General features: G+C 46.2%; 1 protein-coding gene across 2 annotated transcripts in view; it reads left to right on the top strand.

The window, feature by feature from the left end:
• Positions 1 to 2,101: 2,101 nt before the first annotated feature.
• GOLGB1 (golgin B1) overlaps positions 2,102 to 10,858 on the top strand; it is a 53,019-nt gene continuing 44,262 nt past the window's right edge. Inside the window, exons 1-3 of one of the 2 annotated variants that reach the window (XM_080392353.1) lie at positions 2,102 to 3,607; positions 7,277 to 7,415; positions 10,328 to 10,424. In XM_080392353.1, the coding sequence (XP_080248479.1) occupies positions 10,335 to 10,424 (90 nt within the window). In that variant the 5' untranslated portion in view covers positions 2,102 to 3,607; positions 7,277 to 7,415; positions 10,328 to 10,334. The remainder of the gene's footprint in view (positions 3,608 to 7,276; positions 7,416 to 10,327; positions 10,425 to 10,858) is intronic. The other variant, XM_080392354.1, reaches the window with a different exon arrangement.

The raw sequence follows: 10,858 nt of genomic DNA, 5'->3' as shown, positions 1-10,858 counted from the left end.
AAATGGTTTTGGCCAGTATGAGTATCTAGCCATGTCCTGTGTCTGATCAGCACAGCCTTTCCTGTCTTCTACCATTTCTAGCTCTTTTTCCAGCTGTCCAGCTCTGATCTGTGTGCACATGTGTGCATGAGGATTTAAGTGCCTACAGCTGGAGTGGAGACCACAGCTCACAGGAGCCTGCATGTATTTGGCACCAGCAACTGGAATCAGCGAGGACCTAAGTGCCAGCAACTGGTGTCAGACCACGGATCACAGGGTCCCGCATGTCTTGGGTTCTAGCAACTACAGTGAGTGAGAGTATGTATGTTAGTAAGTATCAAGCCAGATAAGCCATCAAATAGGTTAGGTGGTTTGGGAACCAGCTGTGTGTATGTCTTTGTGAGTGAGACAACTGGAGGAGTTGACTATCAGAAACACCAGGGGTCCAGCCCAGCCACTGGAGAGACTGTAAGGTGTGGGGCTAAGGAAGACCCACTTTTCTGTGTGTGTTTCTCTGTGCAGGAGACAGCTGGAGAAAACAAGGATCCTGAGAGTCTCATCACAGTTACTGGAAGGACCCACAGCGTACCTGTCTGTGTGTATGTTGGTGTGTGCAAGGGGATCTGTACCAGCAGCTGTAGTGGGGCTGTGGGCCTTGGGGGTCTGGCATGTCCAGGTGACAGCACCTGGGGAGATGGGGCACCCAGAACCAGCTACTGGGTAAGCAGGGTGTCAAAGTCCAGCTACTAAAGTGATCTGCACTGCACATTTGACTATATTTCCCACTGATGGATCTTCATCCTCATCAGCCGAGAGTGGGACAGAATGCAGCCATTGGTGCTGCTTGTGTTTGTGTGAGTGCTGGGTGATTCTGTCTGTGTTGCTGGCTGCGTGCATATGTATATATGTGTTGTATACATGTGTTTCTGTGTGTGCTTACTAAGAATACATTCTCAGCTTTGCAACTGGTTGGACCTGGGGGCATGGAGCTGTAGCAGCCTCACCTCTACCAGGCCACCAGATCTAACTCCTGACAATAGCACAAAAGAATCACAGGCAATAACCATCTTTACTTAGAAATGTTTGTTGTTCCAACATTTTATCCTCTCAAACCTGTATCTGTTAAAACACAGTTAGAGATTATTTTTGTAGCATAACTTACAAAAAATATGCAAACCCAGAAATATTTTATAATAAAACAAAAAGAAGTAATTTTAGATCCTGAAACAATGAACAGCACTAAACAGTCCATGTACTTACCATTTGTGGCCAGCATCATATAAAAATATAAGTAGTACCACCTAAACTTCACTTTCTCAAGAGCATATTAAATCAGTGTAACAAGACTATGTATCACAAATGTTTCAGCTACTTAAACTGAAGCTGCAGATAAACATTAAGACCATAAAAAATTGGTCTTACTGAAATATAGTGAGATACTAGCACGACTGAGCCTTGAAAATTAACACCATTAATCCATTTAAGAAGGACAGTCTGTAAAGGAGATAGAGGATTTCTACCTCTGTTAGACACTGTTACTAAACATTCTTAAACTAAGAACTCAGTGTTACATTCAAAATCTTTTTTATGGACAAAGAGGAAGTATACCTTACATATAGAATCACAGAATGGTTTGGGTTGGAAGGGACCTTAAAGGCCATCTAGTTCCAACCCCCTGCCAGGGACAGGGGCACCTTCCACTAGACCAGGTTGCTCCAAGCCCCGTCCAGCCTGGCCTGGAACACTTCCAGGGATGGGGCAGCCACAGCTTCTCTGGGCAACCTCTTCCAGTGCCTCACCACCCTCACAGTAAAGAATTTCTTCCTAATATCGAATGTAAATCTACCCTCTTTCAGCTTAAAGCCATTCCCCCTTGTCCTATCACTACAGGCCCTTGTAAGAAGTCCCTCTGCAGCTTTCCTGTCAGCCCCTTTAGGTACTGGAAGGCCGCTGTAAGGTCTCCCCGGAGCCTTCTCTCCTCCAGGCTGAACAGCCCCAGCTCTACCAGCCTGTCTGCCTAGGAGAGGTGCTCCAGCCCCCTGACCATCTTTGTGGCCTCCTCTGGACTCACTCCAACATGTCCATGTTCTTCTTATGTTGGGCCCCCTCGAGCTTAACACAGTACTATAGGTGGCGTCTCAGGAAAGCAGAGGGTCAGAATCACCTCCCTCGGCCTGCTGCCCACACTTCTTCTGATGCAGCCCAGATTATGGTTGGCTTTCTGGGCTGCCACTGCACGTTGCTGGCATCTGTCCAATTTTCTGTTTACCAGTATCCTTGAGTTGTTCTCAGGCCTCCTCTCAATCCCTTCACTTCCTAGTCTGTAACAGTACTGGATATTGCCCCAACCAGCTGTAAAACCTCGCACTTGGCTTTTTTGAACTCGATGAAGGTCATGAAGACTTTATGAAGTCAGAGCAGCACAATCACCCTTGCCTCCTAGCTGTCTCCATCATGTGTTAGCATATATATTTGAATGCCCTCATAATGCTGCTTCTGGTGTCGCTGTGTAGTCCTGCCACAGGGCATGGCCATGGGCTCCGCGCCCAGTTCGCAAGGCCCCAGGGCTAAGGCTTGCCAGAGCTGCCCTGAATTGTTCACCACTGGCCTGCAGCTTTCTTTCACTTGGCTTAGCTGTGAGAATAATTTCTCTAATTTATCAGATGTCTATGGCAATTTCGTTAGTTATGCTTGTGTGGTACAGCCATGGTTTTATACAGGTAGTAGTAGCAAGCAGTTATTCTAGGTGGCATGAGATGTTTACGGCTCTTAACACAAGATGTAGAGAAAGACAGGCCTGGTGAAACAGCTGAGGTCTGGAGAAGTGGGAGATGCAGGATTTGACACAGGAGAGAACAGGCACAGGTGGGGCAAAGGCTTTGTGCTGGAGACCCCCTGGCGGTAAACAATTAACTAACGATGAGTTAAGTAAATGCAGGCCCAGAGCTGGACAAAAGTGGTTTAGGAGTAACAAAGTAAACCTATCAGAGACATGTACAGGGCACCACAGAGACTGACACCCACCCTGCCTTTTTTGTGGGCTTAGTAGAAAGACTTTTTACCAGGGCCTGTAGTGACAGGACAAGGGGTGACAATTTTAAACTGACAGAGGGCAGGCTCAGACTGGACACCTCGAGAAGCACTCAAGGCCAGGCTGGACGTGGCTTTTAGCAACTAGATGTAGCAAGAGCTGACCCTGCCCACAGCAGAGGGTAGACCAGATGACCGCTAGGCTCCCTCCCACCCCAGCTGTCCCGTCACCCGCACACGCGTGGACCAAACAGCCTATCGCTGCCGCCGTCCCACAGCACCCTGGCGATGCCTCAGGCAGCCGCGGCTGATTGGTTGCTTCCTTGTTATTGGGCGGGACCCCAAGCCCTACTCGGGATTGGTGATTTTGTGCCATGTTGCAGGATAACCATGGCGCCGAGGCGGATGCTACGTCGCAATTAGCTGACTGACGTGTCTATCTTCGTAGCTCCGTAGCTTATTGTCTTTCCTCCCGCTAGGGGGCGGGGCTGTGCGGGAGGCGGAAGCTGCCGCGGCATGTTCCGGTGCTGAGGTGGCTGGGGGCGGGATTGGTTTCACTGCGGCGGAGCCGTCGCCGGCGGGTGCGCGTCGCCTGCAGGTCAGTGCTTCCCCTCCGCCCCTCGGCGGTGGGCCCGGGCTGGGCTTTTTCCGTCACGCAGCGCCGGGACACGGCCGCCCCGTGGCGGCGGCCTTGCTGGCCCGCAGCGTTCGAGGAACCGGGGCGGGTTCGCAGGTGCTGGGATGCGGGGCGGTGAGGAGCGGCTCGGTCTGGCGGCGGACCGTTCTCTCCCGGGCTCCGCAGTCCGGTCCGCCTGGCCCCGCCACGCCGGTGCCTACGCTGTGGTCGTGCCGCTATGGCCGCGGGGCCCAGGTGTGCCGCGCAGCGGGGCCCGCCCGGGGAGGTACCCCCCTGGGGAGGTTTGTGTCCCGGGGCGCCCGCCGGAGGAGCTGTGGCCGGCCAAGCTCTCGTCGGTGAATCTGCGGGGCCGGTGGGGCAGCGTGTGTTCTGTAGCTGCCTCGGCGCTGGCTTCCCCTCCTCTTGGTGGAAGGTTGTGGCGCGCTCCTGAGGCCTGGGGTTGCGGGGGGCAGCGGTGGTGGAGAGCTGTAGCTCTCCTTCGAGCCTTGTCCCTTGTAGAGCCCCTCTGCACAGTGTGAGAGGCTTGGTCCGGGGCTTGCGTACAGCAGCAGTGCCTTCTATGCCTGTTTGCCTTCAAAAGAAGGGAAGAGCAAAGAATTAAACTTCTGTGTAAAAAACTTATAATAGAATAAATCAGGGGGAAACGCTGTCAAGTCTTTCTTCCCTGTGGCTAATACCTAGAGATAGAAATGCATGGATTTATGCACTGCTCATTATTCATATGCAGACTGTCCTATGACTAGTAATGGACTCAGGCCATTCCCAGTAGGGCAAGTATATTTCAGAGTAATGGAGCCTCTTCTAGAACGCTGCTGGTAGTCACAGTGTTCAAATTAAAGTCTCATGAGTAAAAGTTTCTTAGTCATGGGAGTGCTGAGCAAAATATTATTTTCAACTACCGTCAGAACACAAAATTCTGGCTTACATCAGGAACACAGTGCATATCTTTTGTGTTCTGCTATTCGTTACAAAAATGGAAATCCATACCAAAGTCTGTATGACCCTGGAAGAGTGACAGTCTTGTCCTGAGAGCTGTACTGTTTACTTTATTTGGGTGAGGCAGTGGAACACAGAATAACCTCTGTCTTTCTGTGTTTGTCTACTTCTGTTTATGAGGAAATTGGCCAGCACTGTATAAAGTTTTCCTGGTATAAGCTCAGAAGCAAATACGAAGTGCAAGCTCCAGGTTATTCCTGCCACAAGTCCCTGAGACTAACACATGAGACAGCTACTACCTTGCATGTGGGCTGTTGGCTTTGGGACAGTATTTAAGACTATGTTATGTCTGTTCCTGGATTTTTTTATCAGGGATGGCTCAAACAAGACTGAGCCAGGCTCTTTACAGTGGTGTCCAGTGGCAGGATGGGAAGCAGTGAACACAAACTGAAACACAGAAGGTTCCTGCTGAACATCAGGAAATCTTTTTTTACTACGTACGTTACTGAGCACAGGCCCAGGGAGATTGTAGAGCCTTTGTCCTTGGAAATACTTAAAAGCTGTCTGGACAGTCCTGGGGAACTGGCTCTGGGTGGCTCTGTTTGATCAGTGAGGTTGGACCAGGTGACCTCTGGAGGTTTCTTCTGACCTCACCTGTTCTGTGATAAGATCCTCCCTGAACCTTCTCTGTGTTGTCCTTCACTGAATTTGCTCTAACAAGTCCCACCTCTCTTGTTCTGGGGAGCCCAGAACTGGACACAGTACTCCAGATGTGGCCTCACCAGTGCTGAGTAGAGAGAAAGGATCACCTTCCTCCTGGCAACACTCCTAACGCAGCCCAGGATGCTGTTGGATGTTGTCATGCTGTTTGTCATGAGGGTGCATTGATGGCTTATGGTCAACTTGTTGTCCACCCACCATGATCCTCTCAGGTTTTTCTCTGCAAAGCTGCTTTCCAGCTGGTCTGTCTCCAGCATATACTTGTGCAGGGGGTTATACCTCCCCAGGTGCAGGAGTTTGCATTTCCCTTTGATGAACTTCATTAGTTTCCTGTTGGCTCATTTTGCCAGCCTGTCCTGGTCCCTCTGGATGACAGCACACCCCTTTGCAGGGTATCAGCCACTCTTCTCAGTTTTGTGTCAGCTGCAAAGTTGCTGAGGGTGCGCTCTGCAGTGATATCAGCCAGCTGTCTCTACACTTCTGGTGCATCCTCTCAAGGCCCATGAACTTGTCTATGATCAGTTTGTGCTCCCTAGCCTGGTCCTCTTCCACATAAGGTAAGTAGTCTTTGCTCCAGACTTTCCCTCAGGTGTTGGTGGCCTGGGATTCCTGAAGCCTAGTCTTGCCACTAAAAACTGAGGGAAAGTAAGTGAGCCTTTTCAGTGTTCAGGGCCCCTGCCGCATTTAGTAGTGGATCCATGTTTTCTCTGGACTTCCTTTAGCTATTTATATAATTGTAGAATCACTTTTCATTCCCCTTCACATCCCTTGCCATACTCGGTTCACCTGAGAATATAATCTAAAAGTGAGTTCGAATCTATAAGACTTCAGTTTATTAAAGTCCATGCCTGTGCAAATAGGTGCAAACAGGCCTCAGTTCCTCTGTTTGTATTTTCAGGAGGCCAGGTGTAAGCCAAGCCCAGCAAGGCATATTAGCTTGAGTTCAGTATCAGGTTAATGTATCCAGCCTGGACAAAGGCCAGGGAATCTTTTTTTCAACATAGTCCCTGTACACATTCCTGAAATTGTAATGCCCATGCAGATAGGTGCTGAGCCCCATACATATTTCTAGTTACAACTGATATCTGGAGATGCATGGATTCTTTTTTTTTCCCTGATTTCTAATACCACTTCTAATAATTCACCTATCACTTCTATCAGTCCTGAATCATGTTATTTATATTATCTCAAGTCACATCTCAACCACATACTGTGCATTTGTGACTTTAAGAAGCTGTGGCCTAATGCTCAATAGCAAGGTCAGATCCATCCTCTTCAAATATTGCTTGCTGACAGTTAAAAAGAGGCGGTTTTGCATTTGGATGACTTTTTTCTAACATGTGCTTTTACTTCTGCCAAGACAGCAGATTCTGTTCCTGGGGCATTGTGGGGGTGGTGGTTTACAAAACTGTAAATACTTCATTATTCTTACAATGAATCAGGGATTCCAGGTCTTTAAGTCTTATATTACCAGCTTGGTGCACAGTTGATGTTGACAAGAAATTTCTCTAGCAGGAATGGTAAAACTTATTCTGATATTCCATGCCTCAGGCTCACCTAGGGCCAGCTGAAAAGCAAAGTACTAGCACTTTTTTCATGGGCTATTGTATTGATACAGAATGTGGACAATCCTGGCTTTCTGATAGTATGCTTCATTAATAGTTTCACCCTCCAGAGCCCTTGGCAAGAGACTAAGGCCTGGCTTCTCTCCTCATGTCCTTTTGCTCACAAACAGCTTCTCAAGCATTTTATTCTGTAGGCTGAAGAAACTAAGCTTATGCCATTCAGTATAAGAAACCAGGGCATGTCTCAGCAAGAACAGGAGAAATCCAGTTTTCTGAACACTTCTTATGCTTATTGCGAATGACTGACTGTAATAATCCCAGTGTACTATGTAGGATGAGGAATGGACTTACTTCTGTACTGTTGGGTAAATTATTTTCCTCTTTTTCTTTTTTTTATCTCTCTGTCTAGAGTCTTGGTTCATGCAACCCGCCAGTACGCAAGAGTTAAAAAAAGAATGGTGTGAAGGACCTGTGTATGACTGTTCTGCCTTGGAAACCTCTTTACTACTGAATAAGCAGACCTATGAGCTACCTGGCGCATGAAAGTGGTTGGTGTTCATATTCCCTTTTCTGCTATTGATACTTAATGTGCATTGTAACGTTTTCTACTTCTGCAAAAAAAGTTGGTTAGAAGATGTGACTGCTACAGAAAAATAACGCACTACTATTCTCTCCATTGTCAGTATTTCCGCATGTTCTGTGGCAATCTAAAATCAAAGATTTGCTTACTAAGAGATCAGGAATGAGTGGATCATTGTAGCCAGCTTTAGAAGCCTACTTCTAGCTAAACCGAGACTTCTTGTCATATTAAAAGATTCCATTTGATGGAGATAATTATTGTAAATGTAAACTTGATCTTATGGCTAATGTGAGTTTGCCTAGTTTCAGTTTGCACTATTGGAACTTCTTTTACATTTGTACAAATTATTTTGCCACTTACAGGCATGGACTTACAGTTGGGATAGATGTAAGCTTTTCTGTTAAGAGATATGTCAGGTGTCACGTGACCTTTCTTCATAGAATACTAGAATGATGTAGGTCTTAAGAGATGTTGACATTTGTTTTGCTGATTGACTGGATACCAAGCAAAAATGAATTCCGAATCAAACATAAGAATAAATGCAGTTTATTAAATTACACTATAATAAAGGAAAACAACATGCAATATGATAAAAGGAAACAGTACTAGTTATTATGCATAATATGATAAAAGAGCAATAGGAGCGAAGCATCAGATCATTACTGCAAAGCGTTACGGAGACTAAGAAAAGGACACATCACCAATTACCACCTTAACATCATCCAGGCCCACATTTTGGCTGGGAAGCCCCACTGCAGCCGGCGCCAGGAGTCTCTTGGTAACTGGGAGAATTCCTATGCGGTGTGTCCACCCATAGGTGAGGCTTCTGGCCTCGTCCTGGAGCTTACCTGCCTTTATACTCCAGTGAAAAACGAAAATAGTATACACACCTAGTGTATGCAAACTTTTAAGTTTAGGCTAAGTGCAGGCGTGCACTATCTCATGTTTCATAGGGTTCACACATGCCAGGGACATTGGCCAGATGCCTGAGCATGGTGGAGTTACCATCATGACACAGCTGAACACAATATTTATTGTCTGGATGGTCCTGCTCATATCTTGATTGTTCAGGGGGCTTGAGACAAACACCACCTGCTCATTAAAGTTGTCCTTGAGTGCCCCGAGCTCACTGTCCAAGTTGAGTGCTCCCTGATTAAAGACAAAGACTTTTTCATAAGCAGTCATCAGTTTAATACATTTTTATCACAGGATTGGTCAAACCCTCTGTTCCTAGCACAGCTGGCTTCAAAGTTAGATCAGGTTGCTCTGAGCCTATTCCAGTATTTTTTTTATCATCTTCCGTGTGCGTGTATTTTTTCTGATTGAAATTTCTTATGCTGCAACTTGTGTCCATTGCCTCATGTCCACCTGCTGTGCACCCTGTAAGTGTCTGGCTCTGTCTTTAACTACCTAATAGGTGATTATGGAGAAGACGGCGATTATATCCCCCTCCTTACCTGATGTTCTCAAGGCTGAACAAGCCTGGCATTCTTAGCCTCTCCTTATGTCTTGTAATTCGACCACCAATAATCCTGGGGCTTTCTGCTATACTTGCTTCGGTTTGTCCCTGTCATTTTTGTGTATCAGGGAGCTTCAAAGTGGACACTGTACTTTAAATGTAGTCTTACAAGTGCTGAACATAAAGGAATAATTGTTTCCCTCAACCAGCTGGCTGCAGTCTTACTAGTACAACTCGGTATGTAGCTGACCTTCACTGCTGTGAGAGCACGCTACTGACTCACGTTGAGCTTATCCACCAGCATCCCTAGGTTCTCTTCTGCAACACGGTTTTACAGCGAGTTTGTCCTCAGCCTGTACTAGTGCGTATGTTTGTTCCATCCCGGGTGTTGGGCTCTGTATTTGCCTTTTCTGAACTTCATGATATTTCTATCTCTTTCTTTAGCCTGTTGAGATTCCTCTGGTGGGCAGCACTATACTTTGGGTTATCAACTACTCATTAAAATCTGGGGAACTTACTGAGGTGGATTGTATCACCTTGTCTGGGTTAATGATGGAGAACTTAATTTGCCATTGTAGGGAGTGGAAATTATGTATTGCTGACTGGTACTTCTTGCTGCCTTTTTCTGGTTCTTTTTTGCTTACTAAGATAAAGGAGGTCAGGAATGAGTGGATCATTGTAGCCAGCTTTAGAAGCCTACTTCTAGCTAAACAGATACTTCTTGTCATATTAAAAGATTCCATCTTTTAATGGTTTAAAGGTTTCCTCCACTTGCTGGATCAGTTTGGGTCCTGAATTTCAAGCAAAGGGAAGAAGGTATGCTAAGCAGCAGCTGTGGAAATACATGCCCTCTCCACCCTGTCCCTATGTCAAGGTCCTACGCTGTCATATGTGACATGCAGAGGTCTCATCATCTCTGTAATGAGACACACTTGCATTTAGTAATCAAATGTCAGGGCTGAGTTCACCATTCCCACTACTTATTAACAGAAGCCTTTTATGTATGGCCTGTAAAGAAGTGACTTTGTTTAAGAATCACTTACCCTTCTTTTGAGTAGACTGAACAGATCATGGTTCTCTAATGTCACTGTTAAGAAAGATAAAGAATGAACTATGAGAGTGACTTGAAATCTGGTATAGAAACCATTTCATAGAAACCATGTATTTTTCAATCATACATGTAGAGTGGTGAAGGTATCTTCATGTGTCTTACTAGCATATCATCTGCTTTTATGTTCAAAGTGTCTTGCTGCTTTTGTTAACGTGGTCATTTCTTTATTCCTGAGGTTTTACTTTGGCTTTTCTCTCTTGGCGGGGGTAAGCCTGGTCACCTCTATAATGTTACAGGTCAGCCTGAAGGGATGCTTATTCTTAGCATTTTTGACTCTGTAACCATGTTCTGACTCTTTGTTTTGTTTTAGGCTGAAAATGCTGAGCCGTTTGTCAGGTTTAGCAAATACTGTTTTGCAAGAGCTGTCAGGTGATGATGGAGATGCGGTTACTGAATCCTCAGTTGCTGTAAGTACAGTGTTATCTAAAGACTTACAGATGTTACTGAGAGTTAGTTTGAAAAGTATAAATAGTTTGACTGTAACGAGAACTGTTTTCTGCTGCTTCATTGCTGACCGGTAGACTGAGCTGTCATCCCACTCTGCTGCTTCTGTATTCCTGACTTCTTAATTCACCATTTTTGTGGGGCAGACCATGATCTCTTTAGTTTCCACGTCTCAGGGTGATCCTAGAAAACAAACTAGAACTAGGGTGAAGAAAGACTTTTAAGGGTGCTAATGATTCAGTAGCAGAAAGGGGAGCTCTGCATGGTTGGGTGAGGGTGGAAGGCTGATCTGTATGTTGCCCTTTGGGCGTGTGAGTGGTAGAGTCCCTCCTGTGCCACTCAGTTTCAGATTTGCTTTTGTTGTGTTTGGCGAACATGCTCTTTTTTCTGTGTATTG

Source organism: Falco punctatus (genome assembly GCF_963210335.1).
Source record: "Falco punctatus genome assembly, chromosome: 6".
Lineage (NCBI taxonomy): Eukaryota > Metazoa > Chordata > Aves > Falconiformes > Falconidae > Falco > Falco punctatus.
This window is presented reverse-complemented; position numbering and strand designations above follow the sequence as displayed.